This window comes from Danaus plexippus, chromosome 7, assembly GCF_018135715.1.
Source record: "Danaus plexippus chromosome 7, MEX_DaPlex, whole genome shotgun sequence".
In the NCBI taxonomy this organism is placed as follows: Eukaryota; Metazoa; Arthropoda; class Insecta; order Lepidoptera; family Nymphalidae; genus Danaus; species Danaus plexippus.
In genome coordinates, this window is record NC_083541.1 from 1241290 (window position 1) to 1261175 (window position 19886).

A 19886-nucleotide genomic window follows, 5' to 3' on the forward strand; every position below is an offset into this window, starting at 1 on the left:
AATAATACATACTTTAGATTTAATTAAATATTTTGATAATACTATAGACCTTATATTTTCTTAATTCTTAATGTTTTAACATACCTATGTTGGTGAATAGGAACTTTTATATTTCATTGTAAGCTTTCTTCAAGACATTTCGTTAGGCACAAGTGAAACTAATATTTTGTTGTTGAATTTTCGAGAAAACAAAAAGCTAAAGGACACAAAAACTTCAAGCAACACACATAAAATAATCACATCGCATAATAAATTTATTTCGTTCTCAATAAAATAATCGCGACCTTGTTTATATGGGGACTTGGTTTTCCATAAGAAAATATATATACATATATATATATATTATTTTTATAAGGGATTTAATAAATTTTTTAACACAAGTAAACATCATAAGCTTTTGAACAGTATATTTCAAGACATGATTTCGAAATGTGATACATACGAGTATAATGCATCTGTACTAAGCAATATAAAAATTAAAATACCCCAGTCGAACATTAAGCCATTACGTCGAGTGTCAAGTGGTTGCACGCTCACTGTAAAAATACTCAACCCGCATCAGTATCACCAGGATTTATGATATCATTAATGTATCATAACATATACGAAATCTAACGAACATGTTCTAAATAACAACACGTTCTTGATAAAGGAAAAAAATTTCTTTGATATCCTCAAAGAAACCTCCCAGCTACTTAACAATAATAACGTAAGGTCGTAGAATACGTAATGTTATGAAAAAAGCAAAGTGCTTTTAGCGACATATAAGAATAGCTGACCCGATTTCTCTTAATTACGTACACTTCAAAGAGTCATAAACGTTTAATTTGGAGTCGTACAGACGTTTAACGATCGAGCATTCAAATCGAGTATCAACAAATAGAGACTTGGCTGTAAACAATCTAAGGGTGAGTTTAACTGAAACTACAGATATACAGTCCTCCTAAGGAATCGTTTGATAACAAAATATTATATAATATGTTTGATGATAGTATAATCTAGCACACAACTATTTGTATTCATCGTATAGTTAATATAGAACAGTTTAAAAGTGGTAAAATTGAGTCCAGCCAATAGTAGCATCAGGCATCGAATGTTCTGTTTCTATGGAACAGCGGGTAAAATATTTTGTTTCACATAAATTATTAATATACTGTGTCTAGAATTAAAAAAAGAGTTTTTAATATTTAGACACGATCTTATCTAATTTATGTGATACGTATATAGAGTTAGATATATATTAGAAGTACTAGAATTATTTTATACCAGATGCCATCGTAGATATGACATATAATATACAACACTATTGAATAAACCTGTGTTTTTCTTCATAATCTTTTCATTACGTAGTTTGTATAAATGAATTGAATGAGGTCAATGACATTAAACTAAAATACTAACGTTGAGTGAATTTCTATTCAATTTAAAACTACTCCTGGGCTTTATAGCTACATAAATATTTGTTTTAATGGCTTCAAATACTTTTATCGATATATTTTTGTATGTTTTTTTTCGACAGCACTATTTTTTCTATTATTGTCGTTGTTTATGTTTGATAAATAAAGTTTTGTAGCTCTTTATAAATATAATAAAAGTGTAAACCTTTCATAAGTAATAAATTTTCAAATTAACTATAAATAATAATATTTTTCAAATCATTGTCTGGATTTTGTCGGTCTCAGTAAAGGATTGGCAAATTTAGATGAGACTTCCACTAGCTGATACAACAACGAATAACTTGGCCGTAATTTCAGCAGGAGTCGTAACTTATGTCATTATAAAATGTAGATGAAGTCACGAGAAAGGCCAGTGTTAATAATAACTTGGTGTTTTATAATTACAATGATCATAAAAAAAGTTTAAAATCAGCAAAATTAAAATAGAAAATTGCACAGACTACCATTCACGGGGAACCATAGATCTTTTTTTTTATAATATGGCCTTCATCCGTGCAAAGGCGTGCACAATATATTCTGCCAGTATCGTGTAGAATGGAGGAGACAAGATCCGCGATTGAGTTTTGAATGAAATAAAATTTAACAGTCTCGACTGAAGTCACAATTACGAACTACACGTGTTGGTAGATCTAAAACAACAAAACTACAATTAAATGCAGACATAGGAGATGTACTGCATAAAAAGTGTAATACTAAGACTATTTTAATATATTTACATATAAATTTACTAAAGGTATCAAACACCAACGACAACAAAAATTCTGTATTTAAAGCACAGAGAAACAAAGATCTTAAGAAGGCCTTAAAGTATGGAGATGTCTAAAAAGTTTCTAGAATTCTTATGTCAGATACAACTTTGACATTATATTAATATCAAATAGTCTTGGTGTTACGGTATTCTCGCGGTGTTTAATCCAGCGTTCCGTGTATTTACCAGCTGTTTGTTATCACACTGTTTATTTTCCTTATCAACACCGTAACGCTCCCGGCGTCTGGCCTTGGGTCCATGGTATATTTAAATCAAACACATCCGAATTCCACAACAATATTACCCGCGGGAAATAACTGTCCTGACTCAGATGCTGTTTATTCATAATAGTTATAGTTTAATGGACGAAACTATAACCATATTTTAGTTTGAACAAACGTAGCCATTACTATGTTGAAAACGATCACACCCATGCGAAAGTATGTACAAGATAGCTTTGATAAGTGTTCTAATACTGATGGGTTAATATTTATAACTGATAATTAATAATACTGGTTATATAAATGTAACATTTAAGTAAGTTTTGTTTATTTTGTCGTATTACACGAAACAACCAAACTTAAGTCTGTTTACGATTACTAAGATTTTCGGGTGCATATATAAATTAAACTCTTTGACGGTTATACTACTGTTTTTTTCTATTATTTTATATATAGCTATCACGAGCAAAATATGGTGATAATATAAAAAAAATATTGAGGTATAAGGAAATCAGAGTTTAATTTAAGTCCATCAAGTTCGATAAAGTGATAAGAAATAATATATCTAAGGCGAGGACGATGGATTATTCCTAATAACTAGTTTTTCGACTAAATAATAATTATCATATAATACGTACCTTTCCCTCGCTCTTCCAATAAATAAAGAATCCGTATTCGTCGACCTTGAACAGACAATTTTGTTCCAGCTCCGTGTTATCCTTCTCTTCCGTCCAGCGATCGAAAGTTGCACCCTGTCCAAAAAAATTTAGATACTATAATAAACGTATATTTATAATGATAATTTTTGTCCGCGTCTTCGTACGTGTGAGTGAGGTAATTAGGGTCAGAGTACGTACATATAAAACAATACATAGGGTAAAAGTCACAGTGTCTACTGCCTGTGTCACAAATCTTAATGTACACAATATAATTATACATACGAAATTTTGCGATCAATGACCTATGTCTCATTACATGAAATGTCTAGATTACATGAATTTAAAGTATAATTAAAATCTGTTACGTAGATTTCGTGGGAAATTGCAACAAACATATGTACATACATAATATGCACACAAATCCTCACAAACTTTCCCATATATAATACTAGGTGGATTTTAGTACAAATCAATACCTTATATATTATGTATTCATTAAAATTTGATATGTACACTGGTCAAAAACTTCATATTTTATGTTTCGTGAAGTCATATATAAAAATTATATCGATAATTACTTATTAATTGTTGGTAAGATATTTATCAACTTTAATGAAAAAAGATATCAAACTAAGAGAAAGTTAATTATATCAAAGTTTTCTGAAATTACTTATTTTTTTTCAAAGATATCAAATTGAAATTCAAATCTCCTGCAGAAGCTGTACAGAATTTACAAAGACGTTTCGTGACCACCTTTCCATATACTTCCAGTAATCTGATATACCAATGAAGAAATTAATGCAGAATGAAGATTTTTTTACATAAGAAGGTCTTGTTAATATAGTCTTACGGAATAGTCCTACTCATTATGATAGTTTATATTATTTATATCTATTTTTAGGGAAATGAAAAGCACTGTTATGGTAACTTCACGTACGTATATAAACGACCTTTTAATGTAATCTTTGGATCGAGATTCTTCTTATCATTTTGGCTTTGAACAAAAACGTATGTATGTACATCACTTTTGTCTTAGGACGTAAAACTTAGTGTTCCGCGGACGCTGGCTTCTCATTCAACATTTTAACAAAAATCTCTACAATTATTTTTCGTTTTTCGTATTCTTTTTATAATATGGTTTATTTTTAATAATATTTTTTTGGTGTATTTTTTATAATATTTTTTTTTATGATATTTTTTTTTATATTATCACTGTATAGAAGCGGGTGAGCCGTGGCAAATATTATTTAATCAGACAGGAAACGTTCTGAATAATTACAGATAAAACCAATGTCATCAAAATAAGACTGAAAAAATGATTCAACAAATACATTTACTATTAATTTATACGATTATTTGAAACTAGACAGAGTTTGCTTATAAACGACAAACTTTCAAGTTTTCCGCTCGAAGCGGACTAGCACTAAGGATTCAGTATAAATATCGTTGGTTAAGAATTAAGATTGATGTACTGAAATACAACCGGATATTTAAATATGAGACTCGAAAAATCAGTCCAATACGATATTGTACAGTTTTAACAAGCAAACAAACTTCGTGACATATTCTTTAAATTTTTAATACGAGTAGAATGTTACAGGAATGTAGGAATTTATCAGTATTGATATATAAAAAGTTTGATAAAAGACTTTTAAAATATACGTCAAAGATTTATTTAATGAAACAACAAAACACAATTTCCTTATTAGTTAAGAAATAACAGGCATCAATAAACTCTGTTACCTGTAATAGCGGTTCTGGAACTGGTATCTGCCAATTGAACTCGAACTTCTTGGTCATGGTGATGGATGATCAGCTTTTCAGAGTCCTCAACCCTCACACCCGCTGATGACCTAACAGTTTGCCATATCCTGTAACAAGTGTATACATGTATGAAGTGTGCAAGCCCCGGGGATTCTTGAACGCCAAGTTCACAGTTTAAGCAGCTTATTTAAAGTCTGGGGAACTTAATTTATTAGTACCTTAAAACAAGTATGTGTTGTTGAACTAAATAAACGGTCTTGAGTTTCTCTTTGTGCCTACATTGATATTATCACGTGTCCTAATATGTAATTAATAATATTTTTCAGAGCAATATTAGGAGCATCTGAACGGATTTTAACATATATTTTTTTTTGGTTTACTTTAAAAAGTGTACGAAATAAGTCTCCTATAAGATCTAAAATCCCTAAAAATTAATTCGCTTATTAGATGATTAGTTTCAATGTCATATACATCTGTAATAGTATTATGGTTATGCAAACGAAGTCTGTAACAAAGTCTAGTATTATGTATGCAGTGTTATGGGTATCTGGTACAATTTCCTAAGTGAGTAGCGTAATGACTCGTCTCATATTAATTCCATTAAGCTGTCTGTTTTTATTTACCCGCCATTAAGACGAATTGGAGATAACAATTCGCAAACAGAGCAAGAAATGTTAGCGTGAAATTAAATCTCTTCGGAGCTGAGAAAGACGTTTTTAATATCTCTGTCTTTATTATTATGACCTATTTAACGAAAAGCCGTTTCAATGGACGGACCCACAGACCTACTAACGCACTTGACACGTCAAAAGCTTTTGTGTATATTTTTTTTGGGTTCTAGATTTCTTTTTATTTCTATGCTATGGCTTCATTGGGTTTAAGAGTAATGTTGTACAATTTTTTATTTTAATATTAATCACAGCCAGTATTAAAGTGATGAAAATATAAAGAAAAATTTTACAAAGCAAATAGTTTTTATAGATGAATCGTCAATGGAAGCGTTTTGAATGTCTTATTTTATTATTTTGATATCTGATATTTGTTATAGTTATATCATTTTTAAATATTTATTTATAGATATGCATAAATTAAATAAGACTATGTGTTGTTTCTTCCTAAAAAATATAACGTTCTCTTTACAGTAGTGCTTTTTTTGGAGCTCGTTTCACAGTTTTCAAAGAGCCTACCGACTTTTTAAACTCCGATGTCCTTATAACAATACGAGTTTATCTACCGGTCTACACTTTAGCTCAGCCCATTGTAATGTCATTTGTATATCCATCAAGGATACAGAGAAATAGGACACTCGCGTTTAAAACGAACGGTATTCTTCCAAGGGCCAAATAAAACCTTTTTCAATGGTAGCTAATGAATAGATTTACTTATTTAATATATGCAAATCTGGCTGTGAAGGGTTCACAGTATGATGTACAATTAAACCAAAAATAATATAGTTTTATTTCATATGTTTTCCCAACACGCTGCCATCATTGTCCTTTGACCTCAATGTTCGTTGTGTAGAACAATGAATTGTCCTCTACCTAATTTACAACGTGTTCAAACAAGTTTCGTTGAGATCAGTGGCTATTAAGATTAATCTTATCCGAAGTCAAGGCTGTATCCTTGAGCGTTTGACCCTAACGTTGATAAATACTGGGATAAGGGCCAATTAGGATATACGCCTTGCAATATTTAAATATTCCTCATCGTTTTTATACTTTTACTAAGACGGTTTTACTTATTACTTAATATACCTGTAATTCTGATGTCTCGGGCATTATCGATTATCAAAAAATTTACGAATTTGTAATATTATATTATCCTTTAACGGCTAAAACAATGTATATGAAAACTAGAATTTATATTTTGATAAATGTAAAATTATTTTGTAAGCATAAGGCTATTCCGTTTTAGGGATCTCAATATACTTCATGGATCGCAATGCATCTCAATGTACATGTATATATTTTTTGTGGAATTAAAATGTTTATTTCAAACAGTTCGTATTGAACAGTGGATCAGTAATTTTTACTATATCTTTAAAAAATTACTTTAATAATAAATATTTTTTTTATAAATAACATTATCGTGACAAACGAAATAAAAACAACGACATTGATTTTGTAACTATCACCTTACGTATGATTACTGTAAACTTACAAACATGCATCTTCAAACCACACACGTTAACAGAATTTCATTAAAAAATCTCATATGATATTACCGTTCAATGAAACACATAGTAAACTAACAGTCAACATACAATTAAAAATACAAACATACAAACAATTTGAAAGATATTTTGTTAGCGTTTTCATATTCTAATAAATATATGTAATATAAATGTAGTAAATATATAGATATTATATTATCTTTAAGGTGTAGTATAGGTTAAATACAAATATTTTAATAACACCGTAAAGTTGCTACTCTCAACTGTCACGTTTAGAGATGTTATCTTCAGACAATTATCCCTTTTAAGACTTAATAGTTTGGGGAAATCTTTAAGGAAACGCCGATAACTCAAAGAATAGAAATCTTCATGGTAGCATTATTTTATTGCTTATAATTATATTTTCTTAGGTTTTTTTTAAATTAAATATCTTGTTTAAATTTTTTGGACAGAAATAATAAAAGAGTAACCCTCCAGCTGTGATATAGAGATATGCTTTAAGACTTTTATGTGATAGGGCATCGAAGTAAACAGTCGTAACTTTTAAAAATATATATTTAATTCGTGGTTTCTCAACTGATTTGATTTCAAATAAAAAATCTATGCAAATATTATTCCCATTTTAATACATACAGAATAAAAATAAACATATATTTTTAATTTAAATTAGCCTCAAGTAATAAAGGTCGTGTTCCGTAACACCGGTAATATATACTATGATTAATAAAAAATACCAGGCGTCTATGTCATTAATATTAGTCTAAGTATATTACAATAATCGACACTTATGTTTTTGTTCTATAAAATAGAAATGTTCTGTGAGGGTAAGCTGATTATTGTTATAAAAAAAAAAACTTTATGATTCCGTGTCTCCTGTGTTAGACTACAAGAAAATCCGACGGATTATGCAAGTGTTATTTATGATACTACGGATGCTCAAACGTGAAATTAAAATTTATACTTTATATGGTCCTCTTAGCATATCCTTGGAATATTCCCGACTGAGCTCTCCGGTTGCTAAGGATGGTATTAGACGAAATAATCGAATACCTGTTTTGTTTGCTGTTAATTGAAATTAAATTACTTATCATGTATGTATAAATATAGCAGGTTAGTATAAATTGGCTGTATTGTAATATACAAATCTCTTTGTAGTAGTATTAAATACTAATATGATGATTAAGTGTGTATATTTATATCAAAATATGTTTTTAACTTCCACAATTTCCACGTCAGATTAAAATGCGAGAAGCATATATGTATATATATAAATGTGTATGTGTGTGTGTGCGTGTGTGTGTGTTTTATTATCCACTGAATTAAATAATTTTATAAAGTAGATATATTATAGATGTTGAAAAAGGTGATTTATTAAATTTGCAACACGATTTGAACTGCAAATAAAGCAATTATAATATAACAAGACACTACAATACGCTCACACACAGCGTTATGAAAGCCGTATCACGTTACACGGGAGAATCTAATTTGTGAAATGGTATTAGGAAACCCCTGAGACTGATAATGCGATCGGCGAAAGCCTAAGACTTATTCTATTTAATTTGTTAAGTGATTTCAAAAGACCTTGCTCTTGAAGTAATCCATGAGAGAATAAAACAAAGTTGACTTTCGATAAACGGTTTGCATTAACAAAATTGTTACGTAAATTAAATTTTCTATGTACATTGTTTTATATGCTTTAAGAAAATTTAATAATATACGAGATCGCTGACGTTTAGTTCATGTGATATTAATGTATGTACATAATATATGTTTCTATTGTAACTTTTCCTTTAGTTTGAATATTTTTTATCTAGAATTCCAGATCATGCGATACCTCTTCATATTGCTTATACTACACTAAGCTTTGTCAAAGTCAAAGATTTTGTTAAGGACAAAACACATACATAAAACAATCGTGAATTACATTGATAATTCTGTATTATTTACGTTCAATAATTTAATATTTGGATATGTCTTGTGGAAGCGATGTTGTACATATGTATTTAATTATATATATTTCAGAGACCCAATCAAGTAATTGGGCTGTTACTGGAAATTAATGTTCAATTAACTGACAAGTAACCACAAAGTTTAAAAACTAGGACGGGTTAGAACTCGGGAGCCGAAATTTCGGTTAAAACAATACCCTTTGTGACATGCTAAATTGAATTTAAATGGTTCCTACATCTACAAAACGAGAACCATATGATAAGACTTTATAAGTTAGTGAAGTTAAATTTATATTTCAGTGTTACATAAAGTTTTCGATTTAATTATGTAGAGACGGATTATGTTAGATTGAGTTTGAGAGGTTATTGTGACAGGTTTTTTGAGTATATTCTCGTAAGACTTAATGAAGACGATACCAGTAATTTCATGTAGTAATCTTGTGAGATTATTAAATGACTACCGAGGAATACAATTTTTTGAAATAACATAACAAAACTGAACAGACAATTTCTCGTTTTTCATCGAAAAGTTTTCTTAGATGATAGGATAGTATTATCATAGTATCTTATGTGAATGTTTAAATGGATACTTCTTGAGTGACGTCTGATGTTGCAACTCGTACTAAGTATACTGTGCAGGTGAAAATAATGTTTAAACCAATAGATTTCTATTCCAGCTTCATTCCATAAATATTCACACCACAGTATAGACCATAAATTGTTGGTTTAAATTCATTAGTGTGATTAAATAGATATTTAAGATATTTTCCGTATATTTGTATTGGCCTTCACTTGTTGTTATCGAACTAACTAATTCTGAAATCGACTAAAAACTTTATTATGCGTTTTGACCAACTTAAAATATACCGAATAATTTTTATTAGTGCTAAGACTAGATGACACAAACAGACAGACATTTTTGTCATAGAAAAGATTCATCTAATGAAAGTAATTTTTTATAAGGTCCGATAATTATCATGAGGTCTTTTTTTCCACTACATCTGAGGCATCTATCCTACTAGTAATAGCATCGACTCGAATGTACACCCAGCAATTGTGATCAAGACCGCCTTGTGCTATAATGAACAATGTATTTAGTATTATGCTTTTGTATACATTTACTGTATATACATATAACATACTTCTGTTATTCCGGCAGTCCGTCTATCTCAAGGTTGATAGCAAATTCAGTAATCACGCTATTTATAATTCAACGCTCCACAATGTTATTATTTAAATTGAAATCATTGAAACAACATAGAATAAATTAATACCTTATCGATTTCTAGCAAACAACATTAACAATAATAATTATATGTAGTCATACGAAAAATGTCACGCAAATTCTAAAAGACACTTGAATAATATATATATAAGCATTTCGAGTACCTTGAAATAAAAAACGGCTTTCCTTTTGTCGCAAAACTCTCAAAGGCAACACAAAAACACATACATCGAAGGAACATATATATGTTATATGTTTTATAGTTTGCGAATGTGAACTGTGTCGAGCCACGGTCAAGATAACACTAAGTGCGAGCTCAAACTGGAATCGAGGAAGGAAATGTTTGCGTTCTGAATTAATCTGCTGTTACATATTATGTTATGTAAAATATTTCTCTGTTTTAACTACATTTATCATCCGGGATTGCACTTTAACGCCGTGATTACGAACACCATATTAATACTTTTTTCAGATAAATGACAGTCGTCACATAACAATGCATATTTTTTTTGCGAGTGATTTATAATTGTACGTTTTATTTCAACCTTGAAGGCTTCATAGAATAGTTTTGAGAAACAAGTTGATGTATCAAATTAGTATGGCTGTAGTGTTAAACTTCTAAGTCAACGCACTCTAACGTAAGATAAGGTTTTAGTGCACTTTTCGCTTATGTTTACGGTTGTCGGTAAAATAAAACATACAGGTGACTTCCCGTCGACCTAAAAAAGTGAAATTTAGCAAAAAGCAATATAACGTAACAAAAGCTAAATTTAATAATTCAAAAACGTTAAGTTATAGTAAAAAAACAATATACTTAACTGTTTTTGAAGTCAGTGGACCTCTTTCTATGTAAGCAATTTTTTCCTTAAAAATCACATAATAGGTTTTTTTTATAATCGTAATTTTCATAACCAAGATGGATTTGAAAATTTACTATTTATAAATTATTCACTCACAATTATGTACATATATTAAGAAGGCCATATCGAAGTTGGCTAATATAAAAAATAGGGTAATTTTTAGTAATACAGGAAAACTATGTATGTATTTTCAAAACTGTATTATTTTTCAATCGAGTAATATAATAATATTTATCTATAATATACATTTAAACATATTATATGTAAGTATCGATAAAGTTAAAGAAGTTCATTATTTTAAGTGATGGTCTAATAACCCTTGCAGTGGCACTCGCTAAATGTCATGCCATCCCACTTTGACCTATGAACGTTGACCTTTGACGTAATCGGTATAATTTAAGCGTGGCAACTCAGATATTCATTCCATTAAGCTCCTTAACTGTTTAGTTCGGCTAATCTCCTTGCACTTAACATTATTAAATTTATTTTCTATAAAATTTAAATTATTAAGTCCTGGGCTATAAATATGTGTGTTTGTAAATCATTACAGTATATCTAATACACATTTTGATCTTACAACCCATCGGGCATCGCGTGTCCAGAACCTATTACCGTTGGAGGAGCCATGGACTCTCTTATTTTTCCTTAATTTTCATTAATAACTCTTAAATAATCATCAACTAGATCGTCTTTTACGGCGCAAAACGCTCCAATATTGTATATAATTGGCTTGACTAATGATGTCCTTCGGTTTTACTGCTTAATTGCCGGTTACATTAGAATATCGTGAATAAATAGCAAGTACAGAAACAAATAGACGCAACAAGACAATATATTCGCACATCATATTTGTTCATACAAAAAATCTGTGGGTGTGTGAATATAAATGTACATGTGTATTTTTAAGTCTTCCAAAAATACTAAATCGTTTTTTTTTACCACTATGTTTTGATTTATACTAAACACGGACATTTTCAACGATAACATTAGCTACTATTCAAATACGCTGATGTGACAATGTGACAATATTTATTAAAGACAAAAATCGAAACTATTTTTTATTGAGAAAAATAATTTTATAATGACATATGATGACATATGATTCGGAATTGTGGAAGACTGTTGTGAGTATAGATTTAAATAAAACTGTTATTTTAAAGTTTTCATTTTTTATAATTTATTTATATATTTTTATTATTTTACTCCAACTTCTTTACAGCAGCGCGATCACGAGCTGACGAGATGGAAGTTTCTGTCGGTAGGTCTTGTTATTTGTCACCATAAACAAAATGTTTCCTCACCTTTTTTCTTTTTTCAATTCCTTGTACCTATCTTGTGCGAGTGACTCACCTATATATAAACTGGTCAAACTTATTTCAAACTTACAAGATCTCAAACTTCCCGAGTTTCTTAATGATATTAAAGGTCTAAAATTGACAGAGACAGTATATTTATATTTGATGTACAGTAATTATTTACTAGTTTAATTTTATATAAGCATTGCCTAACATCTGGTTATATAATGTGGAAGAATCTTGTATATAAGTTGGAGTTGCGGTATGTATACAGCAGTAGCGTCCTTTGTTCGGCTTGTGGATGACATATACATAGAAGCGTGAGTCCTTTGTTCACTTCTAGCCAAAGTCCAGTTATATAAAGGTATGTAAATAAAACCCAAACCATGATGAAACCAATATTACCTAAATATATATATATAATATGCAGATGAAAAGCTAAACCATTAAATCTTTTGTGACAAACAGCAGACATTGAAAACGTATATATTTCGAAAGCGAACCGCGAGGTTATAGAAGTGAAAAAACAGACATTCTAATTTCAAAAATAGGTTTGGGAATTTTCTGATACCTGGTTCCTCTCATTAAAAAAAATAAAGGTAATTTCCGTCAATATTCTTCCAGTCAAACTAGACCAGAGCTGTACTCGAGGAAATTAAGAAATCATTGGCGATAGGTGGCAAAGATCAAGACTAACTGACAGATACTTTCATCTCGTCTTCCCGTGATCTCGATTACTGTAAAGTCATTGAGAACTTCAGAAAAATATAGAATAATAAAATATGCGAAGCAGGTCTCAAAACGATATAATTTTATTTTTAAATTTATTTTAGACATATTAATATGAAAGAATTTACTAATAATATAAATGCGAATTCGTGAAAGTGTCAATATTTCACGCAAAAACTACTTGATCGATTTTGATAATAAAGTTGCTCAAACATTAGAATAACATGTGGGCTATAAATTATCCCGGAATTCCATAAATTTGTACGGGATCACGGCATAATTGATGTATTTTGTATGGAGTCACGTGAAAAACACTATAAACGCTGGCCAGGTTCTGGTACCATATACATATATTATTTTAAGACACTATACATTTATTTCTAAGCCATATACCGAAGTCCCTGCAGAGAAAGATGCGTGCAAAAGCTAGCAAATATTGTATTAATTTTATGTTACTGTAAACTATGTAACGAGTAATACTGAAAAGTATAGAAAATAATATCCTACGGAGGGAGATATTGCTTTGTGGCGTGACAGCGCCGGAAATGTGACAACCAGCTTTTGTGCTGGGGAAATTGACTTCCGGGAAACTTGTTCACACTGGAGACCGACTGTGGCAGGATTATTAAAGTATATATTAAGTTATTAATATTATGAATATAATATACAACTCAAATTTTAGATTTTAGATTTTACTTTTCATGTTTATTTGTCCTGTGTCTAGACAAAACATAAATATGTAGAAAATCTTCGAAAGTTATATTCTTTTAATAATATATATGATTTGTAACGTTTATTAATATATAGGCAATGTGTATTAATGTTAGATTTATTTAAAAATTGGTTTCGTGGTTATAGCGTAACAATTGACAAACGTACCTACACCTTTTTAAGTAATAACATCTTAATAATGTTGAAAATTTGATGAATCATGTACGTTAGAATAATATTTTGGCTATGATTTATCACAAAAGTCAATGTATTTCCTGCTTGGACGAACAACGGTGTATTGTGTATAATGTCATATAACAGACGGTAGATGGCGCTGATGGGAAATATTTTTATTTTCTCTGTTCGTCCAATTTCGAAGTCTACATAAACGAAGTCGCGTTCAGAAACAAAGTCATTTAAAAATCAACCATTAAATAGATACATATATATATACGTAATACTTATATCAAATACAAAAGATCCACTTATTTGAACATATTACCTTCACCAATCAATACCTGACGCGGATCATGTCCGATCTTCATCATCAGCTCTTGACCTATTTCCAGAGACGGATTACATCGTTCAACGTCGCAATTTCTTTCACTCCAGATGAATGTGGTGAATTTTAGATAATTTCGTGTCATTCGTAAGACAGTCTCTGTATATTATCGTGAATTGAAATGGTAATAACAAAATAGTTCTGAAAGAGATCGTTCCATCTTTGTCAGATGTTATAGAATTGCTCGTACTGAACTTTGTACATCTCATAATCAATTGCATATCATGATCATTTTACTGAGAGCAACAGAAGCTATGGTGAGGTAAAACACTTTGAAAGAAATAAGTCGTAACCCATTAGTGTATGCATAAAACATTGAGCTTCTAAACCACTTTGGATAGACGGAAGTCTTAAGACCAAAGAGGAATTTATATTAGTTCTTTGCTATTAAAAAACAATTAGTAAAGCAAAATCTCACCATTAAATGTCCTCAAAAAGAAGTTTCCACTAACATATAAATGACGAGGAAGCCAGAGTATAACAGTAATTCAATATAAAACCTCAAACTTGTTAAAGAGAACATTGAAAATGTAAACCCATAATACAATTCCACGAAACAATTCCAGTTGATAAAAGTCAATGGACACATTAAACACAATTTGCGAACTTTGGTATTGTCCGGGCTTCGCTGACCCACTTACAGCGGCGACTTCCTACATTAAATAAGCTTGGACGGGCATTTTTTCTAGATATTACTTCTTAAATGAGAACACTTGTGATTGCTAGAAGTTATATCAATTTTGTAGATGTAGCTTGCATTATATACGTTTTAAAGAAGAGTATTTTTCCTACGCTAGGTGACATTATTGTTTTTGCCTAAGCCATTCGATTGGAATCTTAAATTTATTATTAATACGACCTAAGCCCGTCCTAAGCAAGGTCTATTTATGTTAAAGTCACTGAAGTGAAAATCGCAAGGAATATTTGATATTTCGAGGGTAAACGAGCGTGGGAGGCAAATGACACACTAAAGTCGCAACGCTGTTAGACTTAAAGTACCGTCAGACAAAGAAGTATATTGAAAAACAGATCATCTTTTAGTCTTATAGAACAGAGGTTTAAATTATTATACACTTTTTATATTTTAAAGAGAATACGTTTAACATGTTTATTGTGTTTCTGTTAATGCTATTTCGAATTACACGCTCGAAAGTTTTCATTTATTCAGGAGCAACGAATGAGAGTTGTTTGTGTGTTTTGTCTCAATTTTAATTAAGTAGGAGTTAAACACAACAATTTTAAGTTAACAAAATTTAAAGGTTAAAATGACGTTTAGATTACAGTTTAATATTGGATGAAGTTATAGCTTAACAAAATAGTATGTATTTTCAATTACATTACGAATTAATTCACGGATTGTAATCATCAAGGTTTTTTATACAGATAATGAAGAACGAAAAGGACCAAATTTTACATCTAATGTTATATAAGCGGTGTAAAACTGTCAATATATCTTTTGATGTAACCAGTGATGAAAGTAAAAAATAAGAAAAAAAATTAACAATTCCTTAAAGATATATTTATATTAAAAGTAATAATTTAAATCGCAATAAACATTTACAATTTTGACGAAGTTTTAAACAACAAATATATATTGTGGCGAACGATGTAATAAGGCTGTGTACACAACAGGAGCGAAGAGAACTCCAAGATTAAAATTACATACGTCTTTGTTTTGCCACATACTGTTCAAGTTTATACACATATTATCTTAAGACTTTTTTAACAAATAACATAGACAATCTCTATTCGTGTCATTGAAAACATTCATTTTCAATTTACTAATTAAATAATATACTATGAATTCGGTTCCTTTGTTTTTATATTATTGTTGTTTTGCAATTATTGTAGCTTAAATCATGTCGAACCAAAAAACAAATGTTTGTTAACAAAGAAGAACAAGAAATGTCATTAAATGTTTCCTACGAAGTTCGAATACAAAGGAATATTTAATTTGCTTTATTGCAAAAAAAAATATATTGAATTATAATCAAAATTATTTAAGCCGTGTTTTGTATGTCCAAAATTTATTAAGGCTGCTCATTCGCAGCTATTATGGACATCGAGTTTTTGTGAACATAATATAAATGCCTTCAATAAGACTGTTTTTCAGTCCTTTTACAGCAACCGTAATCACGGACTGTGGGTTCGAAACTTTGTTTCATTTAAATGAATACACGCAATTATCTTAGATATCTAGATTCCTTAATTTTATAAAAAAAGACGTTGTATTGTACAATCTACACTATACATTATATTCTTTTAAGTTACACAAATCAATATACAACGCTGTCTTATTTTTCTGTTATATTTAATATTGTAATTGTTTTTATCCTAACACATTGATAAAATCGTATAATTGAATTAAATGATCCCTTTAATTATCTAATAAGATTTAAAAACTAATTTGAAACACCACAAAAACGTCACTTAATGTACCCATACAACTGAAATAAAAAGTAACTTTTAAAAGTAAAAAACTGTTTGTTCATTATTCCTACAGTACTGCCGCTCCGTAACTATCTTTATTCTCTTAATCTATTCATAGCACAGAAGAACTGATACTGTACCATAATATGTCATGTATAATTATAACGAATCCCCATTGTATAAATAGTTCATGTTTATTGATAGTAATATATTTTTCATTAAACAAGATGCGTCGGACCGAACGCATACCCGGTGACCCAGGGGAACTAATGTAGCGATAAATTTTACTGGCGGTGAGCACTTCGTACTATAATTAACATATCACATCATAGGAATATATATATATATATATATATATATATATATATATATATATATAACTTGTAGAACAAAAAAAGCTTGCCTTTGTTTGCAAGAGGAAAGTTTGTCGTTATTTAAGAAATATACACAAATTAATTTATGTTGGTAGCTATTAGGATTTTAATAAAGATGAATTAGATGATAAAATTATAAATATCTAACAATGCACAGAATTATTTAATGGGAAATTAGAAGAATATAAAATAATGAGTCTTTTAAATTATTCTCCTTTCGTACCAGTGTAATTAATAATTGCGTTTTTTTTTTGTTTTAAATTCAATGTTAATTTGTTTAAATAATGGCTGAGCAAACATAGCAATAAAAAATTTATCGTGCAAGTGGAAGGTTAGAGGAAAACTGATTTTCAATTATTATATGATTGTTTAAATGCGATAATTCTTTTAATAAACACTGTTAATTAAATAATATTATCTGACAAACTTAATATAGTTGTTGGGTAAAAAAAAATCTTCATGTGAAGACAGGACGCGTTCGTAACGCCAACCGCAAATAATAAATTCTTTACCCTGACCAGATTGTTACAGTTTTTCGTAAACTTACTTCGAGTTTGATTTGTCAAAGTAATTACAGACGGATTCCAGTTTTTTGATAATTAATTCACTTTTTTTTCATAACTTGCGCCGCATAATATTTTGTGCTGTTTTTTCAACGGGGGGTCACGTAGTTAAAGACTTTTAACTTTTTAAGTAACTAAAAAGTTTTACAGATAAAGCTGCTGACATTTATTACCAGTTTGTTATTGCCTCATAATTTAAAACTAGCCATGCCTACGACATCGTCCGCGAGGCGTGGTTTTTAACTATTAATTTTATTAAAAATAAAAAAAATTGCAAAAATATAAATAGCTTAATACATATTAAATTTTACTGTCACTCCTCATAATATCGGCTACTTGATAGTGAGCGTAACGTGAAATCGGTCCAGCTGTTTCAGAGATTAGCCGTAACAGTGAGACCGACAGACAGACCGACAAAAATATTTGAAATGTTCTTTTGATATATATATACCGTATCTAGATTCATAAGCGGAAAGCGCTTATTTCAATACAACAAAGGGACACAAAATTTTTATTTATTTAAATAAATTGGTTGTTATTAATAATATGTAACCAATAAATTTGATAATGATATGTGATTCATTATTCAAATACGGCATCACGAACAGAAATTTACGAAAAATAAGAACAATTAATGTCCATTATCCTTACCACGGATAAGGAATAGTCGCTCGTTATTGTATTACCGTGGTTTATTGAACGGGAAACGCAAAACTCTTCGTATGTAGTGTGACAATACAAACTTGTGCTAAGCATATAGAATTTTCAGGTTTATAACGTAGTCATCATTTTTTTTTTTTTTTAGAAAAAACATACAAGACCCACTGAATATATTTAAGTAATTTTCTTCAAATTTAAAAATTTATCAAAAATTATTCTGGCGACTTATGAGGGAAAGGTTATAAGATTAATAGTTTCTAAATATGAGGAAGAAAAGTCCTCGCACTATAAGTTCTGAGTAATTTTTTTATAAATTTTTTTTCGTATTATTTGTAATTGGAACAAACAAGTTTGTATGAATATTATATATTTTTCATGTACATAAATACAAAAATACGTTTTTATTTAATAAACCAAATCTTGTATATAACATCCTTGTTACATATTTTTATAACATTTCTCGATGATTACTATTTATTTATTAACACGTATGATTTCAATACTCATGAAGTATTTACTAATTTGTGATATTTTAATTCAACAACCTTTAAAAAAGAGAATTTTACAACAATAGATCAAGATTTGGAAGCTGTAATGATAATTCACACGCGATTTTTTATAAAAGCAAATAACCATGTAACTTATTACAAAAGACGTTTAACAAAAACATGTGCGTATTATACAAATAAATAAAACTAAAAAGAAAAATAATCGAAGCGATGAAGTTTGAGGAACGGAATTAATGTATGTAGTTTACAACATTCAAATTAAAAACGATCATTAATTTACACATATGTAGTACAATACTTTGTATTTATTATGTTCTTTATACATATCATTTAAATACAAGGAGTGTCATACTTGATAGGGCCATTAAATCGAATAGCGTTAAATCAACATTCGGACTGTAAGGCGTCATATTATCACTTATAGTCGATGTGTGACCGATAATGCTATCATATACTAACCTTAGACTCCACAAAATTCTATCACACCAATTGGCAGATGATAACAATAATCTAAAACACGCGTACGTGTTTTTTCTCTAACAAAATAATCACAACGTTATCAACGCACGAAGCGTTTTCACGGACTGAGAACGAGACGTTTATCCGATGTCTATAGCAGCCATAGCAGGTGACCCGAGGTGCGCATGCGCGAAACACAAGGTCGTTCAAAAACCGCTTTATATATCGCGACTTATGTTTCTTCTGGCTGTACAATGTTAGTATTATTCGAAATTTAATTCATTACAAATTTTCTTTTTTAAAATAAAATATAATAGGCTCGCTGTGTAAGTCAATAAACAAATTTTACAGGTTAAGGTTTAAAGAAAAAATATAAATCAAAATATATTTTTTTTAAATATATATATATTATCATAAATTAAACTACTTAACAAAAGATGTTTCTTAATATAAATAAATTAAACACTCGTCTAAAAGAGATCACAATATTTAACAGTCTTTATAAATATAGTAAAAATAATGTGCACATCATTAT

General features: G+C 29.6%; 1 protein-coding gene across 4 annotated transcripts in view; it reads right to left on the minus strand.

The window, feature by feature from the left end:
- LOC116770497 (1-phosphatidylinositol 4,5-bisphosphate phosphodiesterase) overlaps nucleotides 1–19489 on the minus strand; it is a 42992-nt gene extending 23503 nt beyond the window's left edge. For 3 of the 4 annotated variants that reach the window (XM_061520842.1, XM_061520840.1, XM_061520839.1), the window contains exons 1-3: nucleotides 19352–19489; nucleotides 4829–4956; nucleotides 3065–3178 (exon numbers count right to left, since the gene is read on the minus strand). In XM_061520842.1, coding sequence (XP_061376826.1) covers nucleotides 3065–3178; nucleotides 4829–4885 — 171 coding nt within the window. In that variant the 5' untranslated portion in view covers nucleotides 4886–4956; nucleotides 19352–19489. Of the gene's footprint in view, nucleotides 1–3064; nucleotides 3179–4828; nucleotides 4957–10363; nucleotides 10507–19351 lie in introns of those variants that run through there. The other variant, XM_061520841.1, reaches the window with a different exon arrangement.
- Nucleotides 19490–19886: the final 397 nt, after the last annotated feature.